The sequence below is a fragment of the Lissotriton vulgaris genome, chromosome 7, assembly GCF_964263255.1.
Source record: "Lissotriton vulgaris chromosome 7, aLisVul1.2, whole genome shotgun sequence".
Classification (NCBI taxonomy): domain Eukaryota; kingdom Metazoa; phylum Chordata; class Amphibia; order Caudata; family Salamandridae; genus Lissotriton; species Lissotriton vulgaris.
The window spans coordinates 522,122,634-522,139,925 of NC_141695.1; the positions used below are offsets into that span (position 1 = coordinate 522,122,634).

General features: G+C 45.2%; 1 protein-coding gene across 1 annotated transcript in view; it reads right to left on the bottom strand.

Moving 5' to 3' along the window:
• The window catches only part of QTGAL (queuosine-tRNA galactosyltransferase), a 2,104,007-nt gene that overhangs the window by 250,215 nt on the left and 1,836,500 nt on the right, over positions 1–17,292 (bottom strand). The window contains exon 9 of the mRNA XM_086930605.1: positions 11,010–11,145. Within this exon, the coding sequence (XP_086786731.1) occupies positions 11,010–11,145 (136 nt within the window). The remainder of the gene's footprint in view (positions 1–11,009; positions 11,146–17,292) is intronic.

A 17,292-nucleotide genomic window follows, 5' to 3' on the forward strand; every position in this document is an offset into this window, starting at 1 on the left:
GATCTTGTTAGAACTATCCGCAGCCTTGGACACCGTCAGTCACTTATGGCTAGTAGATCACTTCGATGCCATGGGTATCAGAGGATCAGCACTTGAACTGCTGCTTTCCTCTCTCTCCGATAGAAAATAGCCCGTCTCCCAAAACAGGTATACATCGCAGCCACAGGAGTCATCTCTGAATCACACCTTTTTTAATGCCTATGTTGCTCTCCTGGATAGGCTGATCCGCTGCTTTGGATTCTCTACAACTTTGTATGAAGATCATACGCAAATTGTGGTGTACATCTCAACGGATGTTGACGACCCTGCCAAACGGTTAAACAATTGTATGTTTGAGGTAGTCAGCTGGATGAGATCAAATTGTGTCATCCTTAACTCTGAGAAAACTGGGGTCCTTCTATTCGGGAGAGACTTCTTTTTGGAGCACCTTCTTGTGGCCCCAACATTTGGACCCCATGCCTTCATGGACCGGCAAGGTCCATGAAGTCAGGAATTTAAGAGTACGTTTTTATGTAAACCTGACTTTTTCAGAATGGATAAATAAGCTCACCTCCACTTGATCTTTTCTATGAAGGTTTATGAGAAAGATCATCTAGTTTCTTTCATTTGATTTGCAGAAATCGGTAATCATCACCCTAGTGCTTTCCAGGCTCGATTGCTGCAATGTGCTTTAAATGTGTGCCCATCAACGTTTTTCGAATAAATTACAAATCTAAAAAAACGGACCGGTCGTCTTGTAGTGAGAATCCCAAAGTTGAAATCTGCCTCATGCACACTGTTGGAGTTCATTGGCTTCCTATCAGGAAGCGGCTAGCCTTCATAGCATTACACACAGCTCATACATCGTTTCATGGTACAGGCCCGAGTACCTTAAAACAAAATTGAAATAGTGCAATCCTAGGAGAGCCCTCCACTAAGCTCCATCAAGAACAGTAGAGAGACACCGACGCACCAAGAGTCGTGTAATGATATGAATGCAGCCATGGTGGCGTAAAAGGCAGTGTACATACATAGAGAGTGCCCTAAAAAGTGGAAGCGGGTATGGGGAAAATGGAACAGCTTCAGAGGGAAAGTTTGCGTTCCACCTCCTGATGCTTCAGCAACAGACACCAGTGACTACTGAGTGCGGAACAATACTATTCAGCTTGGCTTACGTTGATGTAATGGTTGTATGAATCCACTGCAGGATTTAGTTAATAGTGTGAAGCATGGATATGTACTCACTCTTTTTGTAATGGGACTGGTTGCAGGTTAACGTATACAATAAAAAGAAGAAAAAGAGAAAAAAACAGAAGAGAGTCTTAAAACTAATAAAGCAACTTGGGGCGCCAGAAGCTACACCTCCGCCACCTATAAACTTTGGAACAAAATGCCTCAGCACCTCAACGACCAGCAAAACTTTCTCTGCTTTAGAAAACAACTCAACACTTGGAATTTATATCTACACTGCTCAACTAGCAAAATATGTGACATCTACCAGACATTAGCGCCAAGACATGCTGCAGACTTATATAAAAGTTCAAACAAAATAGATGTCACAATGGACATAAAGTTCAAATTCCATGGGCGAAGATGTGGAACACCAGTATTTCGGTTCCTCTTTTATTGTTCATTAAAAGCCAGCCGACACGTGTTTCGTCGCAAGAAAACACTATTTCCGCGACTCCTCAGGGCTGGGGAGGATACAAAATAATGGATGGAGTACATGGTAACAATAAGAAGACTTCAAATAGTGACTGTATATGGTGGAAAATTGTGTAGGGTGAGTGAATTGTGAGTAAGTAAAAAGTAACACAGTAGTGAATGCACACAACACCAAACCTGGTACCTGTGAACGTTGTCCTGACAAGTGCAGGGAGGGAAGTGGGTCAACGGTGACTATATAATTGTGGTATTTACAACACTTAATAAATTCACATATTAATAAAACATTTCTTCAAGTGACGCAAATGGGCGTGGTGAAATGTAAAGGTAAGGGGATCATACATAATGGTGGAGATTGTAGCATGGATGGGGGAGTAAGGGAGTGAAAGGAAAAACAGGGCTTTGGGATATAACCGGGTACTTTGCGTGTCACTCTCGTGCTGCGTGTTCTGCGTGTTACCTGAGCAGTGCGCCCGGTATTTCCCTAAAACCTAAAACCCTGTCCTTTTGTTGTACATTAGCGCCAAGACATCTAGCAGATATGAGCGCCAAGACGCCTTTGGGCAATCACGAACTTTATAAACATTTTCAATACCAATACGCTGGAGTGGGCATAACTTGCATAGTATGCTGTAGGATATTTACATGGAATTACAGTAAAATTATGTAAGGACCGATGCCCCGCGTTTAGAGCTATTTTCGTAGCACAAAATTACCCTAACATTCAAACTGGACATGTGGATACATTTTGTGTTGAGAAAGTAGCGCTAAATGCAACAGAACGGGAACAGCAGCATACACTAGCACTCGCTACGTTTTTTGCTCCTGTGCTCCCTATTATAGGACTTTCCCCCAAAATTACTCTCAATTACACACGCGGTCGTAATCGTGTAATTTTCAGTAATTTCTCATCATAAGAATAATGCGGAATGACTGAAATTACTCAAGCGTAACTAAAGTTTCGCCTAAGCCTACCTATAGGTTAGTCTTTGTATCCAAGCCAGTTTTAGGTCTAAAGGACAAAGTCGCAAAATCACTGGGTTTGGAGCCCCAAAAGTGCTTTTCATTATAAACAAACCCGCTGTTACGAGTTGGAAAATTGTTCTGGCTCGTAAAAGGATTTTGAGATTGTAAGGCAGGTCATTGCGGGGATTTAAGACTGGAATTTCTGTCACAAGCCATTGATGAGCTAATGACCCCCAAGTGGCTGTGGTAACTAATTTGCAAAGGGCAACAGGTCTCCCTTTCCTATGGGAATTAAGTTGGTAACCTCAGGGGGTAGACATTTTCCAAAAGGGAAAGCTTTTTTTTCTTTAAGTAACAGGAGCATCTTAACCTCATGCGCGCTAGCGGAATTCCGCTCGCACGCTGAGATTTGCGAAAACGCATGTTACGTGACGAGCTAGGCTCGTCATCAGAGTGCGAGGAGGCTATGCCAGGACGAGCCCAGCTCGTCATCAGCGTGGAAGGGGTTAAAAAAAGAGTTTGCCGTTTTGGAATGCAGTCATCGAGATGGTGTTGTGCTTTCCCTTGCTGGCTACCATACCTGTGATTACAGTCAAACACAAGTATGTGTGCAATTTTCGAACACATTTTGCGAATAAAATAATAATACATCATGATCCTAACTAATTTAAGCTGTTTAGACACTAACTAGGTAAATAGTGAAGCTCCTCTGCTATTTGCATGGCCGCTGGCCAGGTTGAACATACCTTCTGCTATTTAGCAAACCGTCAGGTGAACAATGAAGTGTTTTTTCTATTTGCAAGGCCACCGACCAAACATTAAATAATTTCTGCTATTTAGCCTGCTGCCGGATAAATATTGAATTATTTTTGCTAGTTGCCAGTGAAATAGTAAATAATATCTGCTATTTAACAAGCAGCTAGGAAAATAATTAAGTATATTTGCTATTTACATGGCTGCTGGCAAAATTGTAAATATTGTCTGCTGTTTTGCCAGCAGCCAGGTAATGAGGGATGTTTCTTTGCTGTTTGCTTAACTGCTGGCCAAATAATACATAACCTCTGATAATTAGCCAGTGGCCTGGTAAATAGTGAAAATTCCTTTTTATTGGCAAACTGCTGGCCAGACAGTGCAGAATCTCTATTTAGTCAACTGCCAGGTAAATGGAGACGTTTTTCTGCTATTTGCATGGTGGTGGCCCAACAGTGCAGAATCTCTAATGATTAGCCAGCAGCCAGGTAAATAGCAAAGTTTCTTGCTATTTTCAAGGCAGCGGGCTAAATAGTAAATATGTTCTACTATTTAGCCAGCTGCCAAGTAAATAGCAGAGAGAATCACTATTTAGCTGGTGGCCAGTTAAATAGCTGCTCGGAATGTTTCACATAAGCGATCAAGCTCAATTGAACAATTTGGGACGAGTGAAAGCCTGAATCAGCTTTTTTAGATTCAATTGGCCTGCAGTGAAAGTCCTATACTGCATCACCCACACCACAAAGATTGGGAGCCCAAGTATGAGGGGAGAAGGTAAAATCTGGAGCAATCACAAAACTGAATGAGATCAGAGGTGGCCTGTGCATGCAAAAATCAAGGCATACTATGCAGAGACTGCCAGGGACAGCAAGATATTGTAAGATAACAGAATAAGTTCAAAACTACTGAAGCGTTACAGCATAACAATGAACAAACACTGAGGAAATCATAGGGCACAGAAACAAAATAATATCTTAGGGCGATTGAGACATCTCAAAGATATACAGGAATGGCCAGAGGCTGGTGAGAGCAAAGGTAGATAGAAGCCTGTAGAGGAAGAGCAGAGACTCAAACAGGAACGAAGAGCTAAAGGCTGTCAGTTATGTGTATCATACTCCAGCATGTTAAGAACCATCTCTTTGGCAGTCCCCCCAATACTTCCAGAATATCCTATCTACCCCCTCTTTTTACTACCGTAGTCACCAAGTGCAGCTAATCTACAGTGAAACTTGAGTCGTTATCTTGCAACAGTCTTACTAGTTCAGAATGTCTGCTCTTTAGGATTCTTCACCAAATATCAGGGTAAATAGTAAAGCTTCCTTGCTATCTGCACGGCCACTGACCAAATAGTAAATGATCTCTGCTATTTAGTCGGCAGCTGGGAAAATAGTGCTACCAATTTGGGATCCAGGGCTCGGAGCTCCACAGCAGAATATCTGTGGTTGGCAGGAGGGCCAGGGTTCCAAAGGCAAGCCAGTCTGTGCCTGGACCACACCCAGAGCCAGGAACCCCGGCCCTTCGGCCACCCACAGATATTCCACTGCAGAGCTCCGAGCCCTGAAACCCAGACCCCGCAACAACAGCTGCTGCATTGCATCTCCTCGATCAACGGTAGGCCCTTTTACCTGGGGCTGCTGCTGCTTTGCCTGCAACTCAGGATCTCCTGCCCTCACGGAACCCTCACCACACCCACCACACCGACCACGACCACCCCACAACTACTCCACTGCTTCCTGCTCAATGACCGATCATTCTGCAAACATGCCACCGAAATCTGGGACACCATCACCACCCTCACCCCTAACATCATCTTCATTACAGACACATGGTTTAACCCCTCTTTCAACACTGTGATGGCCAACAGCTACACGATGATACACTGGGACCGCACCAACAAACATGGAGGAGGCATCGCCATCAACCACAAAGAAACCATCCGTTGCACCACCACCAAAGATGACACCACACTGATCATGGACCACCAACTTCCAACTCCAGACTGATGGCAAAACTACCATCAGAGGCACCCTTGCCTCCAGATCCTCCGGACCACGCCCCAGCTTCTGCAATACCATGCCCGAATTCATCACCTCACTCACCATTGACTCCAGTCACTACATCTTCCTTGGTTACCCCAACTTTCACCTTGACGACCCCAAGGATACAAACTCAGACAACTTCCTTGAAAGCATGAGCAATATCGGCCTCACCCAACTGGTCACCAAACCCACACACAGCGCAGGACACGCGCTCAACCAAATCTTTGCTGCCAGCGACAGAGTCAAGTACAGTCATGTCACTGCACTCACTTGGACTGACCGCGCCATAGTCCATTTCACCATTGCAGGATACCATGCACCACTACCAGGCCCTCGAGGTCCTCCCACCGCAGCTGGAACAAATTGACAGAGACCCAATTGACAGACACCCTCAACACACAGCCAGACCCTGCAACCAACCTTTAACAGGCCATCCAGAATTCCTCCTGCCTGGATTATCAACTGGGCTGACAGAGTTACTCCCATCAAGCCAGCCAAGACCAGCAGATCCACCAAACAAGTCGGTAGGTATACACCAGAGCTCAGTACTATGAAACACTACTACAAACGGCTAGAAAGAAGATGGCGCACCAACAAAGACCCCACAGACCAAGACACCTTCAAGTCAGTCCTCAACAAATACCACCAATGCCTAAACAAAAAGACATTACGATGGGCTTGGGATAAACTCTGCAATTGAGCAGGGCACTCAGTATTATATGAGTCCTCTATTGCACTGGTGCATAACCCACAAATACCCATATTAGCATACAAAGGAAACTCGGCCAGCGCATATACTTTTGGTTAGGACTCATTTGCCGATCTCTTCCGCAATGACACCTTTTTGCCTCTTTTCCAGCCCTTGAATCGATGCTCACAAATTCATCCTCGGATAAGCTCATTACAGGACTATACAGGGGCATGCAACGATCTTACCCAATCGCGCATCCGAAAGTCATGGCTAGCTGGAATGATTACCTAGATGAGCCATTATCAGAGGTCCAGTGGCAATTCTGCTGCGGACCTTTGCAGATGCTTTCCCCCAATTACAAACTTCGCCTTATACATTTCAAATATTTACATCGCATGTAGAGAACTCCTCTGCAACTCAAACGCATGTGCATCCGTTCTGATGCGAATTGTTGGAGATGTGTATCTCCAAATGCTTTCTTTCTCCATATGCCTTGGGAGTGTCCCAACATTGCACACTTCTGGAAGGAAGTTCTTGAATCTATCAATGAGATTCTGGCGTCTCGCTACAACCCAACTCCCACATTATGCCTCCTAGAGTATGTTAAAGAAGCCCAACTGGGCAATTGCAGGCTCCTTGCCATATTGATACTCCTTGCTAAGCGTCACATAGCGATGCACTTGGGCAAACGCACACCACCCGCCATTAAGACTTGGATCCTTGACACCACATTCTGTCAAGAACAATTAAATGTGTACTGGAAATTACTACCGCAAGCATCTAGGCTGAAGGACATTTAGGGTCCCTTTAGGTCTTTGCTATCAGCTCGTGTTCGAAATACTACACATGGTCCCGAGACTTCCGCCAATTCTCCTCAAGAACCGCCTGCTGAACATGTTTCTACCCCTTGAGTCATTCCTTCTTACAAACTTTATATTTCTCTCGTACATTATCTCCCCACAACTTTAGCCACATAAACCACCCTCGACGTATTGTGACCTAGATGTGCATGCATGCATGTTTGTAATTAATCATTGTGATGCTTCTATTTTGGTTTATATTTTCGTTTGTTCAGTTACAAAAATGATTTCATATTTGCACTTTCTGGCGTCACCTGATGTGCCTTTGATTGTTCGTATATGTCAAAATGGCAATACATTTTTTTTTAAATACACAAAAAGAGGCTGCATATCAGACTGCATTGAAGCAAGCGCAAACTACAGCAAGGAACTCTTCAGCATCGTCAGAGAGTTCTCAAGCCCATCAGCCTTCAAGAACACAATCTCCCCTTGCACCGAATTCTGCAACATCCTGGCAGACTACTTCCACAACAAGATAACCACCATCTACAGTAACTCCCAACCCCAACCCACAGTCCTTTACAAACTCATCACACCAACTGATGCCACCCGCTCACTGCATGGCAACAGCTCACCACTCAGAGCACCACAGCCACCATCAACTCCATCCACTTTGAAGCACCAAAGGTCCCCTGCCCCCAATACTTCTTAAACCTCTGGAATAAGAAAATCAGAGGGAAAACTCACCTCCATTCTTAAAGCATCCATCAACGCGCCCTACCCTCCTCAAGAAACCCTCCGCCGAACCCAAGAACTACCTCCCAATCTCTCTGCTCCCCTTCCCCGCCAAAGTCCTCAAGAAGGCCATGAACTGCCAACTCACCGAACACCTGGAGGGAAATAACCTGCTGGACATCTCCTAATTCAGTTTCCGGCCCAACCACAGCACTAAGACCACCCTGATGACATCAAAACTCTCCTTGACCGCGGGGAAACAGCAGCTCATGTATTCCTCAACATGTCACCAGCATTCCCCATCATATTCCACCACACACTCATCAAGAGACTCCACCATATCAGGTTCCAGGGAGATGTCCTCAAGTGAATCACAACTTTCCTCACAGGATGAACCCAGAGAATCCGCTTACCACCTTCACTTCGGAACCCATAAGCCCCACCTGCTGCGTCCTCCAATGTGCATCCCTCAGCCCCACCCTGTTCAACACCTACATGATGGTCCTGGCCAACATCATCAGAGCCAATGGCCTCAACATCAGATCATACGCAGACAACACCCAACTCATCCTCTCGCTCTCAGAAGACACCTCCACCAATATGACCAACTTCCACAACTGCATGACGAGTGTCCCAGACTGAATGAAGACAAACTACCTGAACTCAACACGGAAAAGACAGAAGTGTTGTTTTTTGGGAACAACACCTCCCCATGGAGCGGCACCTGGTGGCCCTCCGAATTCGGACCCACACCAAAAGACAATGCCCAAAACCTTGGCATCATCCTGGGCAGCAAACTCACCAAGAAATGCCAGATCAATGCAGTCTCCTCCACCTGCTTCCACACCCTCCACATGTTTGGAAAGATCTTGAGATGGCTCCCTGCCAGCACCAGGATAACCGTCACTCAAGTCCTAATCACCAGCCGGTTGGACTACGGCAACGTGCTCTTCCCAAAAATCATCCCCAACTCCTGAGAAGAGTCCAAACGATTCAGAACTCAGCTGCCAGACTCATCCTAGACCTCCCCAAACTGACCCACATCAACCACCACCTGTACCTCCACCATCCCTCCAAACACCTGCGCTCCACCTTCCTCGCCATCACACACACCTTCGGCATCCACCAGAGCTACAGCAGAAGACGTTGCTTCTACTACCTTCCCACCAAGTCATGGAATAACCTTCACCACCGAACATCATCCTCCCTCCCGAAATTCAGAGAGGGACTATAGAGCTCACTCTTCATCTGATCCCCGAAAGAACCTAGCACCTGGATACCCTTGAGGGTGAGCAGCCGTGCTTTATAAATCGAGTTGATTGATTGATTGTTCAGGGCTGGTTGGTGTACACTTGCAGTAGAACGAGCAGTAATGCCGTCTTCAGAGGATAAGTGTTGTAGTTTACATCACACTAAGAACACAGATCTGTTATGCATGACATTTTGTTTGATAATACATCATAATTTCTCTCTTAGTCAACAGGTCACATGCATCCTGAAGATTTAATCTTCCAAATTGGCAAGCCAGCAGCATGCATGTTTACTTGTTTTCTGAAGATACAGAAAGAGAGAGAATGGGAGACTGCGTGTGAAAGGAAGAAAGAGACAGAAAAAGTGAGGGTGAGAAGGAGGAACAGAGAAACAGAGATGTTGTGTATATTTCAGAGAGTATAAATGCGGCCTTCTAGTAGAGCTTGTTTGTCACAATGTTGTTTGCAAAATGGGAGCTGTGAAGTAATAGTCTGCCGGTACCACCGCAAAACTCCAGAAAAAACTCCAACGGATCCAGAACGCTTCAGCCAGACTCATACTAGACATCCCGCGTAAAGACCACATCTCTGGTCACCTGAAAAACCTCCACTGGCTCCCCGTCAATAAGAGGATTACTTTCCGCCTCCTAACCCACGCGCACAAAGCACTTTACGAACTTGGACCCGAATGCCTCAACTCACGTATTTCCTTCTACTCCCCCTCCCGCCAGCTACGATCCTCCAACCAAGCCCTTGCCACTGTACCTCGCATCAACAAAACCACCATGGGAGGTAGATCCTTCTCCTACCTGGCAGCTAAAACCTGGAACTCACTTCCCACTCACCTTCGCCTCACCCAGAACCACCTAGCATTCAGAAAACAACGTAAAACTTGGTTATTCGACAAGTAATTCCCCTCCTTTCTTCAAGCGCCTTGAGACCCTCTGGGTATGTAGCGCGCTATATAAATCATTTGACTTGACTTGACTTGAATTTGTTCCACCTTCATCCACAGAAAGCCGATATTAGAGAGCTAACCTACCAGACAGCTCATCAAAACAGAAGTATAAGGGCTATAGGAGGCTACATCAACATAAAAGCTTGCTTGAGAAGGAGGAGCTTTAATGAGAAAATCATTTTCAAGTCTGAGCTTCAGTAGTAGAAATATTCAGAGAAATGAACCCAGTTCTGGGAGGGACCTTGTATCAAATTTCTTGTAAGAGGTCTGTTGTGTAGATAGTAGAGTCCCAGGACATACAACTTGGCAAGCATCCATCCTGGTGGACAAGACTAAGTATTTTAAACTGCTATGCCTCGTTTACTGGGAGCAAAGGAAGGACTTCATAGAAGACACAATGTGGCCATTTGAGGTGAAACAGGAGACAGGCTGCATGATTCTGAACTATTTCAAAGTTTGTCAGTGATTTTCTGGGGGACACGTGAAGAAGCTACTGCATTATTACAGGTGAAGTAACCAAAACGAAGGAAAAAGGTACAGTGGCTTGCAGAGCGCCTTTTTACATGTAGCTAGTACAAACGTGATTTGGAAACTGTTAATTTTGGGGCCGAAGAAGTACCTGTTGTCAAATAGCACTCCACGCTTATAAACATTTCCCTGTGGGAACGGGGGAGATCCAAGTAACTCAAACAAAGTCATAGTGAAACATCGTGAGCAGGATTTCTGGTTTCTCAACATTTAAGCCTATGATAGGCTTTCATTGTGATCTTCCAGAGTAGGATGAAACTAGGAGTCCCACAAATAACCATGGCTATCGATCCCAACTTCCATTTCGTCCCCTATACCACATACAAGAGCATACCTCTCGAGAAGAGAGTAATTATTACAAAATGGGTAAGCAACAATAAATGGACATCATCATGGAGGCACTTATTATAAAATATAGAACTCTGTATTAAGTTCACAGGTCCGATGTATTCTCAATAGTTCCATTTTTCACATAAGAGATTTTTTGTGAGAATTTGTGCAGATAAAAAGTGTGATTATAAATGTGCTGAATAATAAGAAAGAACTCTAAAGCGAAGTGATGTATTTAGGTACAGCACAGAAACCATCTATGAGGAAGTATAAATGAACGCAAATAATTAACCACTACAGATTTTTGTAATATGTTACCTTTTTCTGATTGGCTGGGGAGAGGCTTCTGTAGAGTTTCCGACCTTGTTTGCCAGCATTCCAAATCGTGAACGATGTCCAATTTGCTAGTACCCTCTTTTCCAAAAAGTGCACCCGGTGATCCCAGATGGTACCTCTAAAGAATCGAAAAACATGAATATCTATGAATTCAATAATGGACTGCTAAAGAAACTGAAACATAACTATATTTTCAAATTGTGATTTATAAAAAAATACATTGGGTGCCAAAACATTATGAAAGCAAAATCAGTGTCCATTCAGCACCAACAGAGAACAGACTCCTCTGCTCAATGTATTTCTTAAAAACAACATTCTTGCATGTCCTTCGTGTACTCCTACCCTAGAAAAATGACATACGCATTCTCATTGTCTCTCGTTGCGTAATGTAGAATGGGTTATCTTCTATGTGAATGCTTCGCAGGGCCTCGTATGTTTATTGGAAGCATACATGCTTTGCATCTTCGACCCCCCTTACTGTACAGTACTTAATTTGTGCCGGTGGTTTCTGGTGCTCGTCACCGACTCTCTATTGTCAACACTGGCTCTTATAACATCCTGCCACATGGTAGGACTGTGTAGGAAGCTGGCTCTTTATATTGTAGTGCAGTTCCTATATTACCAATAGGCTCTGCACATTGGAATAATATACCCTGCAGCTTAGACGTAGGACTGAAGTCGACTCGGTCTCTACCGAATATATTAGACTTAATTGTGAGTGCCAGCTAGCTCAGAGGTCACTAGAAACTTTCTCGAATAAACAAGAAGGGATTAGTCTCTGACAACCATATAACATGACAACTTTGTTTCCCCAGAATGAAACGTATCTCTAGAGTCGCGGAAACAATAGACGGCTATTTCACTCAGTCAATCGTGCATGCTTAGTTTCACCAGAGTTGCTTTAGAAATAGAGAGACGGGCGGTTTCAATAAAAGTATTTATTGACCAGTCTTATTTCTTAAGCATAAGAAATGCACTGCTACAATTGAAATGCTAGTTAAGAAGTACGAGGCATATAATACGAATAGTATTATAGAATAGTACTGTAAAAGCATGATATTGTTTCTAAGCCATAAACATAAAATGCATAAAATACATACAGTGATAAAATGGGGGCTAAAAGTACTCAACTGGTGCTTCTAACGTACGCCTACCCCAGTGTACCTAACCTAAGCCTAGTACGAGGGAGGAGTAAGTGAGGAGTAGTTTAAGTTTTGGTATTTCTCCGCCAAGAATCTGTTCAAGAATTCTCTAGGGATCTAATCAGCTCTGTACCTTGGTTTTAGAATGATAGAGGTCTTGTATCTCTCTTTCTGGACTCGATCTCCCAGCAACCCGCAAGGGTAGCCTGGAAACACTGGAGCTAGATTTCTCGGCAGGAGAAAAGACAGCGTCTTTTCAGTGCGTCAGTTGGAGGGTCGGCTTCCTTCAGCACTTGCATCAGCAGGGCGTCGGGCAAGTAGTTAGTCGATCTGCTCCGGAACCACCGTTTGTTTGACTGGGCAAATGTAGGCATATTTATACCCCTGAAGGTGCCGAGTCTGACGTAAGATTGGACATAATATCGTCACTAGTGCCTTAGTTCCTTGAAAACTCCCGGATTTCTTGGATAAATCAGTATTCAAGCAGGGGGAGGTTCCTGACTGCTGAGGGCTAGTTTTACCACGAAATCAATGTGGATTCTCGGAGTTTAGTGGAAGTAACCATGTCGTATTAGGGCTGCGCCGGCTATAACTAAATAAGGCAATGATTCTTTATGCCCATATAAGGACTGGATGGTTTATACCTATATATGGGCATGAATGGGAAAAAGTTACACTAGGGTCCTAGATTCCCACATAACAATATGATATACCAAAATGAGGTATAACGTGCAAAGAATCCAGGGGTTCCCTTATGAGCAGACAGCGGCGTGTTCTTCTAAGGGGTAGTGTGGTCGAGCAGCCTTAGGCTTGTCACAGAGGAGTGTTAGACATCTGCAAATACTCACAATAGTCAATAAATGATGCACACAACTCAATATGGAGATCTGCACCAATTTATCAAAATAACACATATCTTTGTAATTTTTATATATTCTTAAGCACCAGAATCAATACGATCAAATAAGTATATTTTGCAAGAGAAATACTTTAAAACAGTAAACCGTGCATTTTTCAGAAGCTGCAATGCTATCCTATGGAAGGAAAAACAAGTACGCCATTTAGGTACAGTACAGAGCCTTACAAGACCAATCTCCTGGATTTAAGGTGAGTATAGGGCAAGTGCCAAGGCAGCACCAGCAGGTCACCTCCAGCGGCACTAGGGCGTCCAGGTGCAATGGTTCAATAACGTGTCGAGAGGCCAATATTAGTCAATGAGGACTGGTCTGATGGAAAATAAGATGCAGGTTTCGACTGGGAGGCCAGTAGGGCTGAATCAACCAGAGGGTGCAAGTATTGCGATGCTAGGGGACACCGGTGGTCCTCTTCTCCTTGGGCTGGTCGGCCGGGTGCAGAGGGTCTTTGAGGTGTCGGGTTTCTTTGTCCGGGAGCACTTGCGGTTGAGGGGGGCCTGCAAACAGAGGCTTCAGATGAAGTCAGGGAGTTAACGAGGGGTGAAATCAAAGTGAACTATCTCAAGAGGACTTGGGGACCAAGCTGACACCATTGGCGTGAGAGCCACAGGATTAGAGGTCTTTGGAACAGGTTCGATGGGAAACGGCAGACAGGCCAGCTGGTACTAAGTCAGTTGCTCTTCCTCAGTCTTTGCTTTTGCAGCTCTTCAGTTTCCATTTTCATTGAACGTCATCAGGATCTGCTTTTCTGGTGCCAGGGCCTCCCCTAAATACGTTAGGGGAGTGTAGGGTAGTAGCTAATGGGCTGCCTATGCCCGGGGTCACTATGCCCCCCCCCATCTGACGTCTCTCTGTGGGAAGCGGGGTTAGCCCTGTCCCAGAGTTCCAAAGTTTGCCATCACCAAGAAGGCTAACTCTGAAAAGATGCCTCCACTTCAGGTAGCCCACGTTAGGGGTGGTACTGGCCTGAGGGTAGACACGCCTATCTGACTAGCTAATGTTCCTGGTTGTCCCAGTGCCAAACAGCTCTGGACAAAGGGGGGTTAGCTTTCTTTCCTGTGAGAGAAGCCACATTACCATACCAAAGGCAGTGGGCTCTTTGAAACTCCCCTGCCTTGAAATTGTAAGCTGCAGGTCATCTTGTGGGGGGGGGGGGGGGGGGTGTAAGCAGCCTCTGCCTGAGCAGGCTTGGTTTATGGCCTTCTGAGAGCAAAGGCCCTCACCCTTGGGGTCAGAAGCTTGTCTCTGGTGGCAGGCTGGAAGAAACCAGTCAGTCAGAACACCAGTAGCTGGTAGGTTTTCAGGGGGCTCCTTTACAGGGCGCTCTGTATGCATGTATTTATAAATCTAACACTGGCATTAGTGTGGGTTTATTAAAACAAGATGTTTAATACCAAACAACCCTATTTCTCAGTGAAGCCATCATGTAGCCGGGGAACTTGTTTTCACCAGTGTCCAGCACTTGTACATAAAATGGCTCTCCTGTTCACTTATATAGGCAGTAATAGAGCTGACCCGCACAGTGGCATATCAGCTCATACAGACATGTCCTCACATGTAGTATAGTGCACCCTGCCTTAGAGGTGACTTGCCTATACTGCATACAGTGTTTGTGAACATGGCACACAGAGATACGTGCCACGTCGTGTTTTGACTTTTCTCTGCACCAAGAAACGCAGCCTGCAGGGGCAGTCTGTTTGTGTTTGGAGAGGGGTCTTTAGCGTGGCATAATACATGAGGCAGGCCTTAAGGACCTTCTTTAGACTCCTTGCCCTAGGTACCAGGAGTATCATTTACAAAGGACTTTCAAGGTGTGCTAAAGATATTGCCATATGGGGTGCCAATGCACAGTTTGAGAAAGAGAGATAGCACTGGGGACCTGGTTAGCAGGACTTCAATGCACTTCCAGTCAAAATTACATCAAATACAAGGCAAAAAGGGGGATAACCATATTGAAAAGGGGCACTTTCCCACATAACCCCCTCCCAAATGAAAGAGAATGAAACTAACCTTTCCCAAGAGAGCCTTCATCTTCTAAGTGGAAAACCTGAATAGGCCATCTGCATTAGCATGGTCAGTCTGAGGTCAGTGCTCTTGTGTAAAGTCCATCCCCTGAAGGGAAATGGACCGCCTCAACAATTTGGGGTTTTCACCTTTCATTTGCATCAGCCATCTGAGAGGCCTGTGGTCAGTTTGAACAAGGAAGTGAGAGCCAAACAAGTACAGTCTCAACTTCAAGGAGTGAATCACAGCAAATGTTTCCTCTCAATGGCACCCCAATGCTACTCTCTGGGGAGTAACCTCCTGGTAATGAAAGCAACAGGTTGGTCATGGCCATCATCATTAGTTTGGGATAGGACCACTCCTATCCCATGTCCAGAGGCATCTGCCTGCACTAGGAACTGCTTTAAATAATCCAGAGCTTTCAGAATGGGTGCTGAGCATGTTCCTTCATTCAAAGTGTCAAAAGCCTTTTGACAGCGCACTGTCCAGTTTACTTTCTTTGGCATCTTCTTGGAGGTCAGGTCAGTGAGGGGCACAATGGGCACATATTATTTTACAAACCTCTTGTAATACCCAGTCAAGCCAGGGAATGCTCTAACTTGACTCTGGTCAGTCGACAAATGTCTGTATCTTGGATTGAAAGGGTTGAACTTGGCCTCCACCCACAAGGTGGGCCAAGTATGCAACAGAGCCCTATCTGGCACGTGCTTGCCTTGATAGTGAGGCCAGCACTCTGCAGAATCCCAAGGACCTTTCCAAGGTGGATCAGGTGATCCTGCCAAGTGGAGCTAAAGACAGCAATATTGTCTAGATATGCTGCACTAAAGGTCTCCAACCCAGCAAGGGCCTTGTTCACCAGCTTTTGGAAAGTGGCAGGGGCATTCTTGAGACCAAAGGGCATAACAGTGAACTGATAATGCCCTTCTGGGGTTGAGAATGCAGATGTTTCTTTTGCTCTTGTGGTCATACCAATCTGCCAGTACCCTTATGTCAAATCAAAAGTACTGAGAAACTTGGCTGCCCATAAACTCTCAATCAATTTGTCAGCCCCAGGAATTGGGTGCGCATACGTCTTGGCTACTGCATTAAGGCCCCTTTAGTCCACACAAAATCTCAGCTCTGGTTTCCCACCCTTGATGTGAGTTTTTGGACTAAGACAACCGGCTGGCCCAGGGTCTCTCAGAAGATACAATGACTCCCAATTCCTGCATCTTGCTTACTTCAGCTTTGATGCTGTCTTTGACTTTTGACTTCATCAGACTGCCTATAGATTTTATTTTGAACAGGTACCCTATTTGCAGTCTTCAAATGATGTGTACACCACTTTGTTTGACCAGGGGTAAAAGAGAAGAGAAAAGAGGACCTACCTGCAGTCAGCCTGCTGTTGGGCAGAAAGGGTGTCTGAAAAGGAAATTCCTTCCATTGATCTGTCTTTAGGGTTGAGAGAGGAGGTCAGTGACCATAAGCATGGCCACCACAGCCCTGGCATGATAGGATTTAAGGCGATTGACATGGATGACTCTCTTGAAATTCCTGCAAGATGCAAAATCCACCAGGTAGGTGACCTTTCCTTTTCTTTCTAGGTTAGGGTCTGGTCTACACCATTTGTCCTGGAGTGCCATAGGAGCCACAGGCTCCAAACCCACACCTTCTGCCCTGGTAGGTACTCCACCAGTGCAGCCTTTTGGTCATACCCGAGTTTCTGGAGCTCTTGGCTGCCTCAAGGTTTTTGGATGCTTTTTCCATGTATTCAGCCATCCTTGAACAAAGGCCAAGTAAATAATCAACTATGTATTGCTTAGGTTTTTTGAAAGGTCTCTTCCCAAGCTTCCTTCACTAGACACAATGGTCCCTTTACAAGATGACCAAACAGAAGTTTAAAGGGGAAAAACCTACTCCCTCCTGTGGCACATCCCTGTAGGTGAAACACAGGCATGGTAGTAAGACATTCCATCTCCTTCTGAGTTTTTCAGGGAGTCAACCAATCATACCTTCCATGGTTTTGTTGAATCTCTCAAGTAAACAATGCGTCTGCGGATGATAGGGAGTGGTAAACTGTCACCCCACATTCAGCCCACATGGCTTTCAGGTAGCCAGACATGAAGTGTGTACCTCTGTCTGACACCGCCTCCCTAGGAAAACACAATCTGATAAAGATACCAATGAGGGCCTTAGCCACTGTAGGAGCAGTAGTAGTCCTAAGGG